Here is a 21,192-nt window from a genome sequence, read left to right as displayed (position 1 = left end):
GACGAATTGAGGCTGTTCTGAGGGCAGAAGAGGGTCCATTTCAATATTTGGAAGGTGTTCCTAATGTTTTGTCCACTCACTGTATAGGAAATAGAATGCCATCTGGGACACAGACTCTGAGACATAATGCCATATTGGGCCAAATACAGGTAGAACAGACAGAGAGAAGAACATTGAGAAGCCCAAAGCTCATTCTACTTGTTATACTGTAGCGTGGTTAGTAACTGTTGCTGTTGCTTAGCAAATACCAATGAGGAACAGTCTGTAGCCTAGCTAACTGGCAGCTACATGTTTCAGAGTAAGTTCTCTGCTAGCTCCTCTCTGAGTCATGCTACTGATCCAGTAGAAATGCTCTGGTAAACACAGACATTCCCCCGCTGCATCTGCACGTAGGTGGGTAGTGTGGGGAACGGGTGTTAAGGTTTGGCGAGATATTTGGGCCACGTGAGCATGGGCTGAGGCAGCTGTAGAGGGAGAGTGCGCTGGACTGCGATGTGCTGTGCATACCTGGGTCCAGGAAACCGGGGCCCGGGGTTGGCCTCCCCAGGCAGGTTGGTTTAGGCACTGAGAAGAGAAATTCCACAATTACTCTGTCATCTCGTTGAGACGAGAAATATTGCTGAGTTCAGCCATAATATACATCAGAGCTACGACCGGTATCCTACAGCTCAGACAAACAGAAAGAGGGTCCAATTCAGACATAATATACATCAGAGCTACGGACGGTATCCTACAGCTCAGACAAACAGAAAGAGGGTCCAATTCAGACATAATATACATCAGAGCTACGGACGGTATCCTACAGCTCAGACAAACAGAAAGAGGGTCCAGTTCCTCCATAATATACATCAGAGCTACGGACGGTATCCTACAGCTCAGACAAACAGAAAGAGGGTCCAGTTCAGCCATAATATACATCAGAGCTACGGACGGTATCCTACAGCTCAGACAAACAGAAAGAGGGTCCAGTTCCTCCATAATATACATCAGAGCTACGACCGGTATCCTACAGCTCAGACAAACAGAAAGAGGGTCCAATTCAGACATAATATACATCAGAGCTACGACCGGTATCCTACAGCTCAGACAAACAGAGAGAGGGTCCAATTCAGACATAATATACATCAGAGCTACGGACGGTATCCTACAGCTCAGACAAACAGAGAGAGGGTCCAGTTCAGACATAATATACATCAGAGCTACGGCCGGTATCCTACAGCTCAGACAAACAGAGAGAGGGTCCAATTCAGCCATAATATACATCAGAGCTACGGACGGTATCCTACAGCTCAGACAAACAGAAAGAGGGTCCAATTCAGACATAATATACATCAGAGCTACGGACGGTATCCTACAGCTCAGACAAACAGAGAGAGGGTCCAGTTCCTCCATAATATACATCAGAGCTACGACCGGTATCCTACAGCTCAGACAAACAGAAAGAGGGTCCAATTCAGACATAATATACATCAGAGCTACGACCGGTATCCTACAGCTCAGACAAACAGAAAGAGGGTCCAATTCAGACATAATATACATCAGAGCTACGGACGGTATCCTACAGCTCAGACAAACAGAGAGAGGGTCCAGTTCCTCCATAATATACATTACGGCTACAACTATGGGCCAGGTTGGCCCCTTCTGCTTAACATCACTCAGACATCATTACATCAACCCAGATGTTGTTGGCAGGAAGGACAGTCGGGACAGAGATAGAGAGACACAAGACAGGGAGAGTGAGAGACAGAGAGGGAGAGGAAATGTCCACCTGGCATAACATGGGCCTGGGCGACTTATAGAACTGGCAGGCAGGCACCTCGACCAACATACAGAATTTAATAAACACTGGCTCAGTTAATAAACCGGGAGACTATACATCAGGCACACGTCTGAATTTTTAATTTTTTAAAATTTATTTATTTAACCGGGCAAGTCAGTTAAGAACAAATTCTTATTTACAATGACGGCCTAGGAACAGTGGGTTAACTGCCTTGTTCAGGGGCAGAATGACAGAGGGTTTGAACTTGCAACCTTCCTGCTACTAGTCCAACGCTCTAACCACTAGGCTACCCTGCCGCCCCATACGGCAGATGAATGAAGTCATGAGTGAGGAGGACCAGTCAGGAATTCTGTCTGTGTGTTAGTCTGGTGGTGTATGAGTGGTTACACATCTGTATAATGACCTCTTCTCCGGTCACCCAAGTCATAGACTGTTCCCTCTGCTGCCGCACGGCAAGCGGTACCGGAGCGCTGAGAAGGCTTCTACCCCCCAAGCTATAAGACTGCTGGCCACCCAAACTATTTACATTGCCCCCCCCCCCTCCCACACTTTGTTTTTACACTGCCGCTACTCACTGTTGATCATCTATGTATTTACCCTTTACCCTTACCAACATGTACAAATTACCTCACTAACCAGTACCCCCACACATTTATTACCTCACTAACCTGTACCCCCACACATTTATTACCTCACTAACCTGTACCCCCACACATTTATTACCTCACAAACCTGTACCCCCACACATTTATTACCTCACTAACCTGTACCCCCACACATTTATTACCTCACAAACCTGTACCCCCACACATTTATTACCTCACTAACCTGTACCCCCACACATTTATTACCTCACTAACCTGTACCCCCACACATTTATTACCTCACTAACCTGTACCCCCACACATTTATTACCTCACTGACCAGTACCCCCACACATTTATTACCTCACTAACCTGTACCCCCACACATTTATTACCTCACTAACCTGTACCCCCACACATTTATTACCTCACAAACCTGTACCCCCACACATTTATTACCTCACAAACCTGTACCCCCACACATTTATTACCTCACAAACCTGTACCCCCACACATTTATTACCTCACTAACCTGTACCCCCACACATTTATTACCTCACTAACCTGTACCCCCACACATTTACTCGGTACCGGGCTCCCTGTATATAGTAGCCTCGTTACTGTTATGTCATTCTACTGTGTTACTTTTTACTTTATTTTATTTAGTAAATATTTTCTTAACACTATTACTTGAACTGCACTGTTGGTTAAGGGCCTGTAAGTAAGCATTTCACGGTAAGGTCTACCTGTTGTATTCGGTGCATGTGACAAATACAATTTGATTTGATTGAACCCTCCCAAAATCCCAAAACAATTTGTTGTATGTTGCACACATTCTAAGCTGTGACCATCATTACACAGCATCATGGAGTTAGTTTTCCAGAACTGAATGCCCAGGGGTAAGGAGAAACAAACATCACGTCTATTATCAAACCCAGTGTGTTAACACCCAGCTGCTGTTCAGGACAGACAGACAGGTAGACAGAGGCAGGCAGGCAGGCAGACAGACAGACGGACAGACAGACAGACAGACAGACAGACAGACAGACAGACAGACAGACAGACAGACAGACAGAGGCAGGCAGGCAGGCAGACAGACAGACAGGTAGACAGACAGACAGACAGACAGACAGACAGACAGACAGACAGACAGACAGACAGACAGACAGACAGGTAGACAGAGGCAGGCAGGCAGGCAGGCAGACAGACAGACAGACAGACAGACAGACAGACAGACAGACAGACAGACAGACAGACAGACAGACAGACAGACAGACAGGTAGACAGAGGCAGGCAGGCGGGCGGGCGGACAGACAGACAGACAGACAGACAGACAGACAGACAGGCAGGCAGGCAGGCAGGCAGGCAGGTAGTTAGGTAGGCAGGCAGGCAAACAGAGGCTGCAGGGGCGAGGTCGGCTGGACTATTTTTTAGTTGGGTCGGAAGTTTACATACACTTAGGTTGGAGTCATTAAAACACGTTTTTCAACCACTCCACAAATTTCTTGCTAACAAACTATAGTTTTGGCAAGTTGGTTAGGACTTGCAAGTCGTTTAGGACTTCTACTTTGTGACACAAGTAATTTTTCCAACAATTGTTTACAGACAGATTATTTCACTTCCAATTCACTGTATCACAGTTCCAGTGGGTCAGAAGTTTACATACACTAAGTTGACTGTGCCTTTAAACAGCTTGGAAAATTCCAGAAAATTATGTCATGGCTTTAGAAGCTTTTGATAGGCTAATTGACACAATTTGAGTCAATTGGAGGTGTACCTGTGGATGTATTTCAAGGCCTACCTTCAAACTCAGTGCCTCTTTGCTTGACATCATGGGAAAATCAAAATAAATCAGCCAAGACCTCAGGAAAAAAATTGTAGACCTCCACAATTCTGGTTCATCCTTGGGAGCAATTTCCAAACGCCTGAAGGTACCACGTTCATCTGTACAAACAATAGTTCGCAAGTATAAACACCATGGGACCACGCAGCCATCATACCGCTCAGAAAGGAGACATGCTCTGTCTCCTGGAGATGAACTTCCTTTGGTGCAAAAGGTGCAAATCAATCCCAGAACAACAGCAAAGGACCTTGTGAAGATGCTGGAGGAAAAAGGTACAAAAGTATCTATATCCACAGAAAAACGAGTCCTATATTGACATAATCTGAAAGGCCATTCAGCAAGGAAGAAGCCACTGCTCCAAAACCGCCATAAAAGCCAGACTGCACATGGGGACAAAGATTGTACTTTTTGGAGAAATGTCCTCTGGTCGGATGAAACAAAAATAGAACTGTTTGGCCATAATGACCATCATTGTGTTAGGAGGAAAAAGGGGGATGCTTGCAAGCCAAAGAACACCATCCCAACCGTGAAGCATGGGGGTGGCAGCATCATGTTGAGGTGAGGCTTTGCTGCAGGAGGGTCTGGTGCACTTCACAAAATAGATGGCATCATGAGGCAGGAAAATTATGTGGATACATTGAAGCAACATCTCAAGACATCAGTCAGGAAGTTAAAGCTTGGTCGCAAATGGTCTTCCAAATGGACAATGATCCCAAGCATACTTCCAAAGTTGTGGCAAAATGGCTGAAGGACAACAAAGTCAAGATATTGGAGTGTCCGTCACAAAGCCCTGAACTTAAACCCAAGATGGCGTAGCAGTGCAGATGTGGTTTGTCGTCCTCTCATTTACTTTTTGTACTTTTAGTCTTTTTTGTATGTATTTTAATTTATTTTCAATCTCTTTTCCATTTTTAAATTAAATATACCTTCCGGTAACCCGCCTCACCCAATGTGACACGGATCTGCTATTTTTTAGACCTTATAGCCAGAACCTCCATCAGCAGCTAGCCATCAGAAGCTAACCAGCTAATTAGCTACTAGCTATTTAGTCATTGTTAGCCACTGCTAGTGCCCTTTACCTTCCGCACAGACGCCAGCTGTTTTTTGTAGCCTGGTTAATTAATACTTGCCAGCCTGCCAGTATCGGACTGTTTTCTCCACTACAACGCCAGATTCCTGCCGTAAACCCTGGACCATTACTCCTGATCATCACAGCTGCCTCCGAGTGACCCAGCCCCGAAGCTAGCCCTGAGCCAGGCCCACCTCCCGGCCTACTCTGTGATTACTCCAGGACTCTACCCCAACACCGCTAGAATCCACTAGTCCACCAGATCCTTGCCGTAAGCTCTGGACCTTTGTATTGGATCATCACTGCTAGCTAGCTGCTACCGAGTAGCTATAGTGGCTAACACCCCTGCCCCGAAGCTAGCAGCAGTTAGCCGCGAGCCAGGCGCATCTCCCGGCTAGCAAACGAAATTACTACTACTATTTCTACTCTTTTGCCATCTGGCCCGGACCCTTTGTCGACACGGCGCCCCGCCGTACCACCACAACTGGTCCGCCGACGTAACTCCATCTGCTGTGCCCTCAACCGGCCTTTGCCGAACGTCGACGCAGAAGCTTCAACTTACCCCGGCCTGCTAACTTTAAACGCTGTGTCTCCCGCTTTCTAGCGTAGTAACGACTGCCCGTGGCTTCCATGTTCCATCTATTGCTGTTCACTGGACCCAATGATCACATGGCTACATAGCTGCTGCCTGCTGGACTGTACATTAATCACGATACTCCATTTTGTTTCTTTTTTGATTATCTGTCGGCCCCAGCCTCGAACTCAGGCCCTGTGTGTAGTTAACCGACCCTCTCTGCCCATTCATCACCTTTTACCTGTTGTTGTTGTCTTAGATCAATAGCTGTTGTTGTCTTACCCGTTGTTGTCTTCTCTAGCTCTCCCAATCAACACCTGTGATTGCTTTATGTCTCGCTTTGTCTGCCTCAAATGTCAATATGCCTTGTACACTGTTGTTTATGATAGTTATCATTGTTTTAGTTTACTGCGGAGCCCCTAGTCCCACTCAACAGGCCTCAGATACTTCCTTTGTCTCAACTCCCACACATGTGGTGACCTCAACCAGCATAACTAGCATAACTAGCCCATCATCACTCGGTGCCTGGGTCTACCTCCACTGTACCCACACCCCACCATACCCCTGTCTGTACATTGTGCCCTGAATCTATTCTTCCACGCCCAGAAATCTGCTCATTTTATTCTCTGTCCCCAACGCACTAGACAACCAGTTTTGATAGCCTTTAGCCGTACCCTTATCCTACTCCTCCTCTGTTCCCCTGGTGATGTAGAGGTTAACCCAGGCCCTGTGTATCCCCAGGCACTCTCATTTGTTGACTTCTGTAACCCGAAAAAGCCTTGGTTTCATGCATGTTAACATCAGAAGCCTCCTCCCTAAGTTTGTTTTGCTCACTGCTTTAGCACACTCCGCCAACCCTGATGTCATTTCCATGTCTGAATCCTGGCTCAGGAAGGCCACCAAAAATTCTGAGATTTCCATACACAACTACAACATTTTCCGTCAAGATAGAACTGCCAAAGGGGGAGGAGTTGACATCTACTCCAGAGATAGTCTGCAAAGTTCCGTCATACATTCCAGGTCTATGCCCAAACAGATCGAGTTTCTAATTTAAAAAATGAATCTCTCCAGAAATTGGTCTCTAACTGTTGTTTCCTGTTATAGACACCCCTCAGCTCCAAGCTGTGCCCTGGACACCATATGTGAATTGATTGCCCCCCATCTATCTTCAGAGTTTGTTCTGTTAAGTGACCTACACTTTGATATGCTTAACACCCCGGCAGTCCTACAATCTAAGCTAGATGCCCTCAATCTCACACAAATTATCAAGGAACCCACCAGGTACAACCCTAAATCCGTAAACATGGGCACCCTCATAGATATTATCCTGACCAACTTGCTCTCCAAATACACCTCTGCTGTATTCAATCAGAATCTCCGCGATCACTTCAGTTCTTGTGCCGATTCTATACTCTGTATATATCAACAATGTCGCTCTTGCGACATGATTCCCTGATCCGCCTCTACGCAGACGACAACATTCTGTATACATCTGGCCCTTCTTTGGGCACTGTGTTAACTAATCTCTGAACGAGCTTCAATGCCATACAACACTCCTTCCGTGGCCTCCAACTGCTCTTTAATGCTAGTAAAACCAAATGTTTGCTCTTCAACCATTCGCTGCCCACACCCACCCGACTAGAATCACTACTCTGGACCGTTCTGACTTAGAATATGTGGACAACTACAACTACCTAGATGTCTGGCTAGGCTGTAAACTCTCCTTCCAGATTCATATTAAACATCTGCAATCCAAAATTAAATCTAGAATCGCCTTCCTATTTCGCAAACAAAGCCTCCTTCACTCACGCCGCCAAACATACCCTCGTAAAACTTACTATCCTACCGATCCTCGACTTCGGCGATGTCATTTACAAAATATCTTCCAATACTCTACTCAGCAAACTAGATGCAGTCTATCACAATGCCATCCGTTTTGTCACCAAAGCCCCTTATACCACCCACCACTGCAGCCTGTATGCTCTAGTCGGCTGGCCCTCACTACATACTCGGCGCCAGATCCACTGGCTCCAGGTCATCTTTAAGTCTATGCTAGGTAAAGCTTCACCTTATCTCAGCGCACTGGTTACAATAAAAACACCCACCCGTAGCATGCGCTCCAGCAGGTATATCTCACTGGTCGTCCCCAAAGCCAATACCTCCTTTGGCCGCTTTTCCTTCCAGTTCTCTGCTGCCAATGACTGGAACGATTTGCAAAAATCCCTGAAGCTGGAGACTTATATTTCCCTCACTAACTTTAAACATCAGCTATCTGAGCAGCTAACCGATCGCTGCAGCTGTACATAGCCCATCTGTAAATAGCCCACCCTATATAACTACCTCATCCCCATATTTGTTTTATTTACTTTTCTGCTCTTTTGCACACCAGTACTTCTACTTGCACATCACCATGTGCTCAGCTATCACTCCAGTGTTAATTTGCTAAATTGTAATTACTCCGCTACTATGGCCTATTTATTGCCTAATTCCTCACGCCATTTGCACTCACTGTATATAGACTTTTTTTTCTATTGTGTTATTGACTGTACGCTTGTTTATTCCATGTGTAACTTTGTGTTGTTGTTTGTGTCGCACTGCTAATCTTTATCTTGGCCAGGTCACAGTTGTAAATGAGAACTTATTCGCAACTAGCTTACCTGGTTAAATAAAGGTGAAATAAAATACAAAATAAATACAAAATCCTATAAAAAAATTGTAGGCAAAACTGAAAAAGCGTGTGTGAGAAAGGAGGCCTACAAACCTGACTCAGTTACACCAGTTCTGTCAGGAGGAATGGGCCAAAATTCACCCAACTTATTGTGGGAAGCTTGTGGAAGGCTACCAGAAACGTTTGACCCAAGTTAAACAATTTAAGGCAATGCTAACAAATACTAATTGAGTGTATGTAAACTTCTGACCCACTGGGAATGTGATAAAATAAATAAAAGCTGAAGCTCTCTACTATTATTCTGACATTTCACATTCTTAAAATAAAGTGGTGATCCTAACTAACCTAAGACCGGGAATTTTTACTTGGATTAAATGTCGGAAATTGTGAAATTGTATTTGGCTAAGGTGTATGTAAACTTCCTACTTCAACTGTACATCATAGTTGACTGTAACAGAGCATACATTAGAGGCCTGGGCCCCACCATTATCAACACCTGAACCAGCAGATATGAAGTGCTTGTTAAAAATCCCTACAATATGGGCGTTATCCTTCACTTCATTAGAATCCCTCATTAAATGGTCAGGAAGGCCAGAGGATACATTAGATCCTGACACTGATCTGATTAGCTTCCAGAACTTGGTAGGGTTGGTAGGGTTGTTTAGGTTCTCTGTGACTGCTTTTAGATAGAAATCTGGTTTGTACTTCCTGATCAATCCTGTGCATTTGTTTTCTTAGCGCTCTGAAGGATGCCCAGTCAACAGAAGCATTTGTATGTCTAGCTTGATCCCAAGCGATATCTCTCTTTCTAATTAATTCTGCCAAGTTATCTAAAAACCAGGGATTGTCCCTTCCACTGATTCTAAATTTCTTCACGGGGGCATGCTTATCACAAATTGACAAAAAAATTCATTAAAAAATAGTCCCAGGCAATGTCAACATCAGGAATCAGACTTACTCTGTAAATATTATAGTACAGATCATGTAAGAACTCATCAAACTTTCTAAAATGTATTTTAAAAATATAACAGAGTTTGGCTTTGGTCATTTTTGTTTTTCTAAAACAAGCAATTCCACAGTGATCATTGACATCATTACAGAATTGCCCAGGCAATGTGTATTTGTGAGGGGTATTCGTTAGAAGAATGTCCAAAAGCATTTATTTGTTAGGTGCTTTGGGATTCAGTCTTGAAGGGGCATTAATTAATTGTGTGAGATCCAGAGAGTCACACAGTTCTTTTAAAAGAGTCCGATACAGATGTAAGTATGTACCTGTTCAAATCTACCTAAAATAATGAATTCAGAGTCATTTAACTTGTGCAGGACATCAGAAAGAGAGTTAAGTGCGTCTCACGAAGCCGGTCTGTAGCAACTGTTATTGTGTTACTTATTTTATTTTTTTTATTTACATTAGTTGGTAAATATTTCCTCAACTCTTCTTGAACGGCACTGTTGGTTAAGGGCTTGACTTTTTTTTATTTACCCTTTATTTAACTTGGCAAGTCAGTCAATTAGAACAAATTATTATTTACAATGACGGCCTACCGGTAAACAGTGGGTTTAACTGCCTTGTTGAGGGGCAGAACGACAGATTTCTACCTTGTCAGGTCGGGGATTTGATGCAGCCACCTGTTGGTTACTGGCCCAACGCTCTAACCACTAGGCTACCTACCACCCCAAAAAAGTAATTAAGCATTACACAGTCTACACTTGTTGTAGTCGGCGCATGTGACAAATAAAGTTTGATTTAATTTAATGAACACTTACGGTAGGTGATGATTCAGGGGTACATGTTAGTCTGGAGCCTTGTAATAGTAATGAACACTTAGGGTAGGTGATGATTCAGGGGTACGTGTTAGTCTGGAGCCCTGTAATAGTGATTAATAGGGTAGGTGATAATTCAGCACAATATGATAGACTGGACTCCTGTAATAGTAATGAACACTTAGGGTAGGTGCTGATTTAAGGGAACACATATGACAGGCTCTAAGTCATTAGCTTGGTTTTAATAACAACAACAAGGCTCAAATTGCAATTCCACCACTTTTCAACCTCATATTCATTAGCACAATACCAGTGTCTACATATGTGAAAAATGTATGTTTCTATGATCTGTAGTTAAAAAGTGCTCTGTGACATCACAGGGTATGATTAAATGTAAAACATAGGGTTTTTAATGGTGTTTTTTTATAATTTTTTATAATTGACCCTCTTTTTCTCCCCAATTTCGTGAGAACCAATTGCGATCCTGTCTTATTGCTGTAACTCCCCAACACGCTCGGGAGAGGTGAAGGTTGAGTTGTGCGTACTCTGAACAAGACCGCCAAGCCACGCTGTTTCTTAACACATGCTTGCTTAACCCGGAAGCCAGCTGCACCAATGTATTGGAGGAAAAAACATTCAATTGATGACCGAGGTCAGCTTGCAGGCGCCCGGCCCACCACAAGGAGTCACTAGAGCACAATGAGCCAATTAAAGCCCCTCGGTCAAACCCTCCGCTAACCTGGAAAAACGCTGGGCCAATTGTTCACCGCCCTATGGGACTCTCAGTCACGGTCGGCTGGGACACAGCTTGGGATCGCAGCCTAGACTGTATTCACATTTCTACACGGCGATGCAGTGCCTTAGACCGCTTCACCATTCGGGAGGGCACAAGCAGTGATTTTTTTTTAGTATCCAGAAGGATGGAATTTCCTTGCTCCCCACGTCATTGTGAGTCTCATAGTGTTTTAAAATCACTTTTTTTAAACATGTTTAAACTTTTGATGATGTCATTACTTTATGTCATGACGTCATTACTTTATGTCATGATGTCATTACTTTATGTCATGATGTCATTACTTTATTTATTTTTCTACAAAAGAAATGTACCGTTTTCACAGTATGTAGACACTGGTATGGTACTGGATAATGAAAATGAGATTGAAAGTGGTGGAATTGCCCTTTATAAGCAGACAGGCAGACAGACAGAGAACAAGAAGTACAGTGACAGCAGTGAAGATGCTGAGGCAGATAGACAGCACAACTGGGAGGAAAACAAAATGGCTAAGGAAGAGGAACAGTTGTAGTGGTGAGTTGTATTTCCAGAGGAACAGTTATAGTGGTGAGTTGTATCTCCAGAGGAACAGTTATAGTGGTGAGTTGTATTTCCAGAGGAACAGTTATAGTAGTGAGTTGTATTTCCAGAGGAACAGTTATAGTGGTGAGTTGTATCTCCAGACAGAGGAACAGTTATAGTGGTGAGTTGTATCTACAGACAGAGGAACAGTCATAGTGGTGAGTTGTATTTCCAGAGGAACAGTTATAGTGGTGAGTTGTATCTCCAGACAGAGGAACAGTTATAGTGGTGAGTTGTATCTCCAGACAGAGGAACAGTTATAGTGGTGAGCTGTATTTCCAGAGGAACAGTTATAGTGGTGAGTTGTATCTCCAGACAGAGGAACAGTTATAGTGGTGAGTTGTATCTCCAGAGGAACAGTTATAGTGGTGAGTTGTATTTCCAGAGGAACAGTTATAGTGGTGAGTTGTATCTCCAGACAGAGGAACAGTTCTAGTGGTGAGTTGTATCTACAGACAGAGGAACAGTTCTAGTGGTGAGTTGTATTTCCAGAGGAACAGTTATAGTGGTGAGTTGTATCTCCAGACAGAGGAACAGTTCTAGTGGTGAGTTGTATCTACAGACAGAGGAACAGTTATAGTGGTGAGTTGTATTTCCAGAGGAACAGTTATAGTGGTGAGTTGTATCTCCAGACAGAGGAACAGTTCTAGTGGTGAGTTGTATCTCCAGACAGAGGAACAGTTATAGTGGTGAGTTGTATCTCCAGAGGAACAGTTATAGTGGTGAGTTGTATCTCCAGAGGAACAGTTGTAGTGGTGAGTTGTATCTCCAGACAGAGGAACAGTTATAGTGGTGAGTTGTATCTCCAGACAGAGGAACAGTTATAGTGGTGAGTTGTATTTCCAGAGGAACAGTTATAGTGGTGAGTTGTATCTCCAGAGGAACAGTTATAGTGGTGAGTTGTATCTCCAGACAGAGGGACAGTTATAGTGGTGAGTTGTATCTCCAGACAGAGGAACAGTTATAGTGGTGAGTTGTATCTCCAGACAGAAGAACAGTTATAGTGGTGAGTTGTATCTCCAGACAGGGGAACAGTTATAGTGGTGAGTTGTATCTCCAGACAGAGGAACAGTTATAGTGGTGAGTTGTATCTCCAGAGGAACAGTTAAATCAAATCAAATCAAATCAAATTTTATTTGTCACATACACATGGTTAGCAGATGTTAGTGCGAGTGTAGCGAAATGCTTGTGCTTCTAGTTCCGACAATGCAGTAATAACAAGTAATCTAACTAACAATTCCAAAACTACTGTCTTGTACACAGTGTAAGGGGATAAAGAATATGTACATAAGGATATATGAATGAGTGATGGTACAGAGCAGCATAGGCAAGATACAGTAGATGGTATCAAGTACAGTATGTACAAATGAGATGAGTATGTAAACAAAGTGGCATAGTATAGTATAAAGTGGCTAGTGATACATGTATTACATAAGGATACCGTCAATGATATAGAGTACAGTATATACGTATGCATATGAGATGAATAATGTAGGGTAAGTAACATTTATATAAGGTAGCATTGTTTAAAGTGGCTAGTGATATATTTACGTCATTTCCCATCAATTCCCATTATTAAAGTGGCTGGAGTTGAGTCAGTGTCAGTGTGTTGGCAGCAGCCACTCAGTGTTAGTGGTGGCTGTTTAACAGTCTGATGGCCTTGAGATAGAAGCTGTTTTTCAGTCTCTCGGTCCCAGCTTTGATGCACCTGTACTGACCTCGCCTTCTGGATGATAGCGGGGTGAACAGGCAGTGGCTCGGGTGGTTGATGTCCTTGATGATCTTTATGGCCTTCCTGTGACATCGGGTGGTGTAGGTGTCCTGGAGGGCAGGTAGTTTGCCCCCGGTGATGCGTTGTGCAGACCTCACTACCCTCTGGAGAGCCTTACGGTTGAGGGCGGTGCAGTTGCCATACCAGGCGGTGATACAGCCCGCCAGGATGCTCTCGATTGTGCATCTGTAGAAGTTTGTGAGTGCTTTTGGTGACAAGCCGAATTTCTTCAGCCTCCTGAGGTTGAAGAGGCGCTGCTGCGCCTTCTTCACGATGCTGTCTGTGTGAGTGGACCAATTCAGTTTGTCTGTGATGTGTATGCCGAGGAACTTAAAACTTGCTACCCTCTCCACTACTGTTCCATCGATGTGGATAGGGGGGTGTTCCCTCTGCTGTTTCCTGAAGTCCACAATCATCTTCTTAGTTTTGTTGACGTTGAGTGTGAGGTTATTTTCCTGACACCACACTCCGAGGGCCCTCACCTCCTCCCTGTAGGCCGTCTCATCGTTGTTGGTAATCAAGCCTACCACTGTTGTGTCGTCCGCAAACTTGATGATTGAGTTGGAGGCGTGCGTGGCCACGCAGTCGTGGGTGAACAGGGAGTACAGGAGAGGGCTCAGAACGCACCCTTGTGGGGCCCCAGTGTTGAGGATCAGCGGGGAGGAGATGTTGTTGCCTACCCTCACCACCTGGGGGCGGCCCGTCAGGAAGTCCAGTACCCAGTTGCACAGGGCGGGGTCGAGACCCAGGGTCTCGAGCTTGATGACGAGCTTGGAGGGTACTATGGTGTTGAATGCCGAGCTGTAGTCGATGAACAGCATTCTCACATAGGTATTCCTCTTGTCCAGATGGGTTAGGGCAGTGTGCAGTGTGGTTGAGATTGCATCGTCTGTGGACCTATTTGGGCGGTAAGCAAATTGGAGTGGGTCTAGGGTGTCAGGTAGGGTGGAGGTGATATGGTCCTTGACTAGTCTCTCAAAGCACTTCATGATGACGGATGTGAGTGCTACGGGGCGGTAGTCGTTTAGCTCAGTTACCTTAGCTTTCTTGGGAACAGGTGAGTGGTGAGTTGTATCTCCAGAGGAACAGTTATAGTGGTGAGTTGTATCTCCAGACAGAGGGACAGTTATAGTGGTGAGTTGTATCTCCAGACAGAGGAACAGTTATAGTGGTGAGTTGTATCTCCAGACAGAGGAACAGTTATAGTGGTGAGTTGTATCTCCACATGGTGGTTTTACATATTGTATTTGTTTTAAACATGAGCTGATTAACAAAAAGAGGAAGACCAAGTCTCGACCAGTCACTGGCACAGAAATGGTTTAGAAACACCGTACCGTACTGCCAATGTTATGTGTCGTGCAGTGATGTGGGCTGGTGTACAGACAGAGTGCCAGAGACAGACATACAGACAGATCTAACTACCCAGGAAGCTGTACTTTTCCCCTGGTTGGAAGCTCCCCAGACACCAGACCCAGCCAACAGTAAGTAAGAATATCCTCCCGTTCATCCACATCTGCAGTATAAACAGTTTCAGCAGGGTATCCTGATATCCAGTCTACTCCTGTGTTAGTTTTGGCTGGAAGAAACCAACAGTCCAACAGACGTCAGTTAGCTGTTATAGAGAAAGTCTATGTTCATCCCAAATGGTACCCTATTGCTAGTCCCTACAGTACGTAGTGTACATGAGGAATCGTGCGACATTCTCTGTAGTATTGTTCTTGGTTCCAGACATACCAGTCTTTCACTGTTTACAGAGGAGACCCAGCCAACAGGCAGCAGCCTCCCGGCTAGTGTCATGTGGCTGATGAAATGAATAGAGGAGATATATGCAGACAGCCTTGGCTGGGGGGGGGGGGGGGGGGGGGGGGCTTTATATGTCTGTGGTGTTCACTAGATTCAGCACATCCAACATCCAACACTGTACTGCAGATGTACTCTCTGAGTAGAGCTGGGATTTTGAAGACAAGCTTTTATTTTCATTCTGAACTGAGTCTGTCTGGCCTGTCTTCACACACCTAATCATGCGTCGGTGGGGAAAAACAGTTCCTAAAAACAGTAGAAAAGTAGAACAGTCAAACAACTTTGAAATATGAGAGCATGTTATTTCCCAAACAGGCGTAACCAATGAATACAATGAGAGATGGTTTCTTAGTAATTTTGGAAGATTTCAAACATTTTTATTCAGATTTTGCTTAAAGAAAAGGTTTCCCCCATTTTGAATGTTATACTGTTTGTTGTGCATCTCTGAGTGATGTTCTACTGTTTGTTGTGCATCTCTGAGTGATGTTCTACTGTTTGTTGTGCATCTCTGAGTGATGTTCTACTGTTTGTTGTGCATCTCTGAGTGATGTTTTACTGTTTGTTGTGCATCTCTGAGTGATGTTCTACTGTTTGTTGTGCATCTCTGAGTGATGTTCTACTGTTTGTTGTGCATCTCTGAGTGATGTTATACTGTTTGTTGTGCATCTCTGAGTGATGTTCTACTGTTTGTTGTGCATCTCTGAGTGATGTTCTACTGTTTGTTGTGCATCTCTGAGTGATGTTTTACTGTTTGTTGTGCATCTCTGAGTGATGTTCTACTGTTTGTTGTGCATCTCTGAGTGATGTTCTACTGTTTGTTGTGCATCTCTGAGTGATGTTCTACTGTTTGTTGTGCATCTCTGAGTGATGTTCTACTGTTTGTTGTGCATCTCTGAGTGATGTTCTACTGTTTGTTGTGCATCTCTGAGTGATGTTATACTGTTTGTTGTGCATCTCTGAGTGATGTTCTACTGTTTGTTGTGCATCTCTGAGTGATGTTCTACTGTTTGTTGTGCATCTCTGAGTGATGTTCTACTGTTTGTTGTGCATCTCTGAGTGATGTTTTACTGTTTGTTGTGCATCTCTGAGTGATGTTCTACCGATTCCCTGGCTCATTTCATGTGTAGCTGAATTATTGGCGTTCAAGCAAGCAAGAATCCGTCCGGAATTACGTAACACCGTGATGAAGTCTTTCTAACAGTTTGTAGTGGTAGAGACTCAGTACATTGGTTATCAGTCAACTGGGCTTGAGGAGGAGAAACAGAGCTGTTCTGCAGTGAGGTTGGAGGAGACGGGAGTGATGGGAGGAAACTGGGCTTGAGGAGGAGGAACAGAGCTGTTCTGCAGTGAGGGTGGAGGAGACGGGAGTGATGGGAGGAAACTGGGCTTGAGGAGGAGGAACAGAGCTGTTCTGTGGTGAGGGTGGAGGAGACGGGAGTGATGGGAGGAAACCGGGCTTGAGGAGGAGAAACAGAGCTGTTCTGCAGTGAGGGTGGAGGAGACGGGAGTGATGGGAGGAAACTGGGCTTGAGGAGGAGGAACAGAGCTGTTCTGTGGTGAGGGTGGAGGAGACGGGAGTGATGGGAGGAAACCGGGCTTGAGGAGGAGAAACAGAGCTGTTCTGCAGTGAGGGTGGAGGAGACGGGAGTGATGGGAGGAAACTGGGCTTGAGGAGGAGGAACAGAGCTGTTCTGCAGTGAGGGTGGAGGAGACGGGAGTGATGGGAGGAAACTGGGCTTGAGGAGGAGGAACAGAGCTGTTCTGTGGTGAGGGTGGAGGAGACGGGAGTGATGGGAGGAAACCGGGCTTGAGGAGGAGAAACAGAGCTGTTCTGTGGTGAGGGTGGAGGAGACGGGAGTGATGGGAGGAAACCGGGCTTGAGGAGGAGAAACAGAGCTGTTCTGTGGTGAGGGTGGAGGAGACGGGAGTGATGGGAGGAAACCGGGCTTGAGGAGGAGAAACAGAGCTGTTCTGTGGTGAGGGTGGAGGAGACGGGAGGAAACCGGGCTTGAGGAGGAGAAACAGAGCTGTTCTGTGGTGAGGGTGGAGGAGACGGGAGGAAACCGGGCTTGAGGAGGAGAAACAGAGCTGTTCTGTGGTGAGGGTGGAGGAGACGGGAGGAAACCGGGCTTGAGGAGGAGGAACAGAGCTGTTCTGTGGTGAGGGTGGAGGAGACGGGAGGAAACCGGGCTTGAGGAGGAGAAACAGAGCTGTTCTGTGGTGAGGGTGGAGGAGACGGGAGGAAACCGGGCTTGAGGAGGAGGAACAGAGCTGTTCTGTGGTGAGGGTGGAGGAGACGGGAGTGATGGGAGGAAACCGGGCTTGAGGAGGAGAAACAGAGCTGTTCTGCAGTGAGGGTGGAGGAGACGGGAGGAAACCGGGCTTGAGGAGGAGAAAGAGAGCTGTTCTGCAGTGAGGGTGGAGGAGACGGGAGTGATGGGAGGAAACCGGGCTTGAGGAGGAGAAACAGAGCTGTTCTGTGGTGAGGGTGGAGGAGACGGGAGGAAACCGGGCTTGAGGAGGAGGAACAGAGCTGTTCTGTGGTGAGGGTGGAGGAGACGGGAGGAAACCGGGCTTGAGGAGGAGGAACAGAGCTGTTCTGTGGTGAGGGTGGAGGAGACGGGAGTGATGGGAGGAAACCGGGCTTGAGGAGGAGGAACAGAGCTGTTCTGTGGTGAGGGTGGAGGAGACGGGAGTGATGGGAGGAAACCGGGCTTGAGGAGGAGGAACATAGCTGTTCTGCAGTGAGTGTGGAGGAGACGGGAGTGACGGGAGGAAACTGGGCTTGACGTCAACAGAAGAGAGAGGAGGAGAAACAGAGCTGTTCTGTGGTGAGAGAGGAAACAGGGCTGCGTTTACACAGGCAGCCCAATTCGTATCTTTTTTTTTTTCTTCACAAATTGGTGTTTTGACCAATCAGATCAACTCAGAAAAATATATTTGATGTTAAAAGATCTGATGTGATTGTTCAAAAATAACAATTAGTGGAAAAAGTAACAGAATTGTGCTGCCTGTGTAAACGCAGCCATAGACAGAGGGGTGTCTCATCCTATCTGTAGGGGCTCTGGGAGAAAAGAGACACCATTTTTAATAAACAGAGAGACAGAGAGGGTAGCAGGCCTACCTGCAGACGATTCCGACATGCAGTAGTTTGTTCCATATCATAAAGACAGGGTTCCAAAGGACACCCTATTCCATATTTAGTCCACTACCACTGTTGATCAGGACCCATAGGGCTCTGATCAAAACATAGTGCACTATTTAGGGAATAACTTGTAATTTCAGGTGCAGAAAAGGCCGTTTAGACACGGAATACCATGGAATAGAGACGGTTAAGGAGAATGGAAACACACATCGGTGCCAGAACAGAACATAACACATTTCAAATCAATATTAATACCAATTATTAGGTCACTGCTATCTTTATTTCATACACAAAGGTAAGAAATGTGACACAGTCAGTTTTTGCTGTCTTGAGTTTTTGCCAACCCCCCAGACACCACACATACATGTTCATGTATGTCGAAGTGCTTGCTTCATACTGTGCGTCTCAAGGCCTGTGCATCGCAGGCTTTCATGTGGAATTCCCCTCCTGTCTGTCTGGAGCGTTTTCCCTTGGAAATAGCCCCCTCTTCAGGGCGGGCTCTGACCGTGTCCACCTCTGACCGTGTCCACCACTGACTGACATCTCTTCACCATGTCAGGGCTCCTGAGGAAGAGAAAAACACAGCATTTAAAAGGCCAATCTGCAATACGTACAACCCATGGTCAATGGTCATTTCAATGAATGATGTAAACTGTTCGGCTAAATTACGCATCAATAGCATCTCCCCAGAAGGTTTGGGGCAGCGGTGTAAAGCACTTACAGTTTTTCTCAATTGCTAAAACACTAAAACCCATTGGCTGAACAAAGTTCTCAGTTGCCTGGACTCATTTAGCTAATTATGCAGTCTGTTGTCAATACCTTAAACCATTTCACATGATAAAACACAATTTGCAGATCTCACTTAGACTTTTCAGCAAAACTCTAAACACATTCTCATTCTCAAAACACATTCTGCACTCTAATGCACTCTAATGCACTCTAATGTCATCCATACTGGTAAACACAAGTGGCAATAATCAAATACAAATAGACAACATATGTCATTGATTGAACACAACCACTAAAAATTGATTTACAGTTTTTTCCAACTGCTTACGCACAAAAATCTTTTCATGTCACACGATTTTTGAAACCTCTCACTCAAAGTGCAAAACTACACACCAAATGTGCAAAACCATAAGCTATTTCTCAGCCTTTGACTCAGTTGTCAATTGCATAAAACACTTTTTTCAAAATACTACACACAATTCTCAACCTAAAACACAAAAATCTAACAGGAAGTGACTTGCTTTCCTTTTCAAAACACAACCAATCAAAATGCTACACTTATTCACCAGGTCACACACACACTCCTCACATGTGCAAACACTAATAGCTTAACTGATCACTAACCAATCACTGCTTTACTGTAGTATAGGCCTATAAATAGGTCATAGGTCAAATTACCTGTTTTGAACAATGGATGCCAACAATGGACAGAGAGCAAGAGGAGTAGGAGGGAGAGGAAGAGGAAGAAGAGGACGAGGGCAAAGAAGAGAAGGAAGGAGAGCCATCTCTGATGAGATTAGGGCAACAGTTGTTGATCATGTGATCAACCACGGTTTGACCATGAGAGGCTGGACTGAGAGTCGAGCCCAACTTGAGTCGATTTACAGTGGCGTCCATAATTAGAACCTTCAGAAATGAGAACAGGTGTGCAACTATCTAATGACTATTTTAGCATTACAGTAATGTACTGTAAAATACGTATGACTGCATAGTATTGCATAAACATTTGTAACTCTAAGCCATCCATTTACTGCACTGCATTGAATGAATGAGGTTGGTTATCATGCTGTACTACATTGTTTTGAACATTGTTTACAGTTCCTATGCTGAACACATACTGTGTTTGAATTCTGTACAGTGTGGAAAGGCAAAGACATCATGGAGGACGAGGACGCTTGTTTACAGATGTACAAGAGACTGCAATTATAAATATGGTTTTGGCCAACAATGCAATTAGGATTCGAGAGATAAGAGAGCATATCTTGAAGAATGACACCATATTTAAAAACATCAATGCTGTAAGCCTGTCGAGGATACAACACATCCTCCAACGGCACCGAGTGACGATGAAACAACTTTACAAGGTGCCATTTGAGAGAAACTCTATGAAACAATATGCGACATGACTTTGCAGAGGTATGTATGCAACACTACTTCCAGTACCTCAGACATACCATATTTACTCATCTGTATATCCTTTTGTCTGTTACAGAGAGTATTGGAGCTGGATGCCCATGTAATTCACCATGAATTTATTTATGTGGATGAGGTTGGATTCAACCTCAACAAAACCAGGCGCCGCGGAAGAAATGTAATAGGACAGAGGGCAATTACCAATGTCCCTGGACAGCGTGGGGGTAATATAACTATGTGTGCTGCCATCACTCAAAACGGGGTCCTCCATCACAATGCCACACTGGGTCCGTACAACACCGGCCATATGCTCACTTTTCTGGATGCAATTTACACAATGCTTGTCCCTGATCCAGATCAGGAGCCTGCTAGATTTGTGGTTTTATGGGACAATGTTAGTTTTCACCGGGCTGTTCTGGTCCAAAACCGGTTTGCCACCCATCCACAATTTGTAGTTTTGTACCTACCCCCATATTCACCTTTTCTAAAACCCATAGAGGAATTCTTCTCAGCCCGGCGCTAGAAAGTGTATGATCGCCAACCCTATGTCCGCATGCCGCTTCTCCAGGCAATGGAGGTCGCATGTGGGGACATAGAGATTGCCTCTGTCCAAGGTTGGTTACGCCATGCTAGGAGATACTTCACTCGATGAAAACGTATCTTGTGATGTGGACGAAGTATTGTGGCCAGACCCAGGC

General features: G+C 44.9%; 2 protein-coding genes across 6 annotated transcripts in view; both read right to left on the bottom strand.

Moving 5' to 3' along the window:
• Nucleotides 1-16,266: 16,266 nt before the first annotated feature.
• The window catches only part of LOC110530786, a 28,461-nt gene continuing 23,535 nt past the window's right edge, over nucleotides 16,267-21,192 (bottom strand). For all 5 annotated transcript variants that reach the window (XM_021614053.2, XM_036986538.1, XM_036986539.1 and 2 more), the window contains one exon: nucleotides 16,267-18,916. The gene's annotated coding sequence lies outside the window, so the exon portion shown is untranslated. The remainder of the gene's footprint in view (nucleotides 18,917-21,192) is intronic.
• Nucleotides 16,441-21,122, bottom strand: LOC118965639 (extensin-like). Its single transcript, XM_036986890.1, has 3 exons — nucleotides 21,118-21,122; nucleotides 18,874-18,916; nucleotides 16,441-18,033 (listed from the first exon to the last, which is right to left on the bottom strand). The coding sequence occupies exons 1-3, from the start codon at nucleotides 21,120-21,122 to the stop codon at nucleotides 16,441-16,443; spliced, it is 1,641 nt and encodes a 546-aa protein (XP_036842785.1).

The sequence above is a fragment of the Oncorhynchus mykiss genome, chromosome 8, assembly GCF_013265735.2.
Source record: "Oncorhynchus mykiss isolate Arlee chromosome 8, USDA_OmykA_1.1, whole genome shotgun sequence".
Taxonomy (NCBI): Eukaryota; Metazoa; Chordata; class Actinopteri; order Salmoniformes; family Salmonidae; genus Oncorhynchus; species Oncorhynchus mykiss.
This window is presented reverse-complemented; position numbering and strand designations above follow the sequence as displayed.

Excerpts from the sequence above, each read along its gene's own strand:
- LOC118965639 (XM_036986890.1), bottom strand. Across the intron at positions 18,034-18,873 it reads GTCAGTCAGTGGTGGACACG|AACAGCTCTGTTTCTCCTCC; the intron begins GTCAGAGGTGGA and ends CTCTCACCACAG.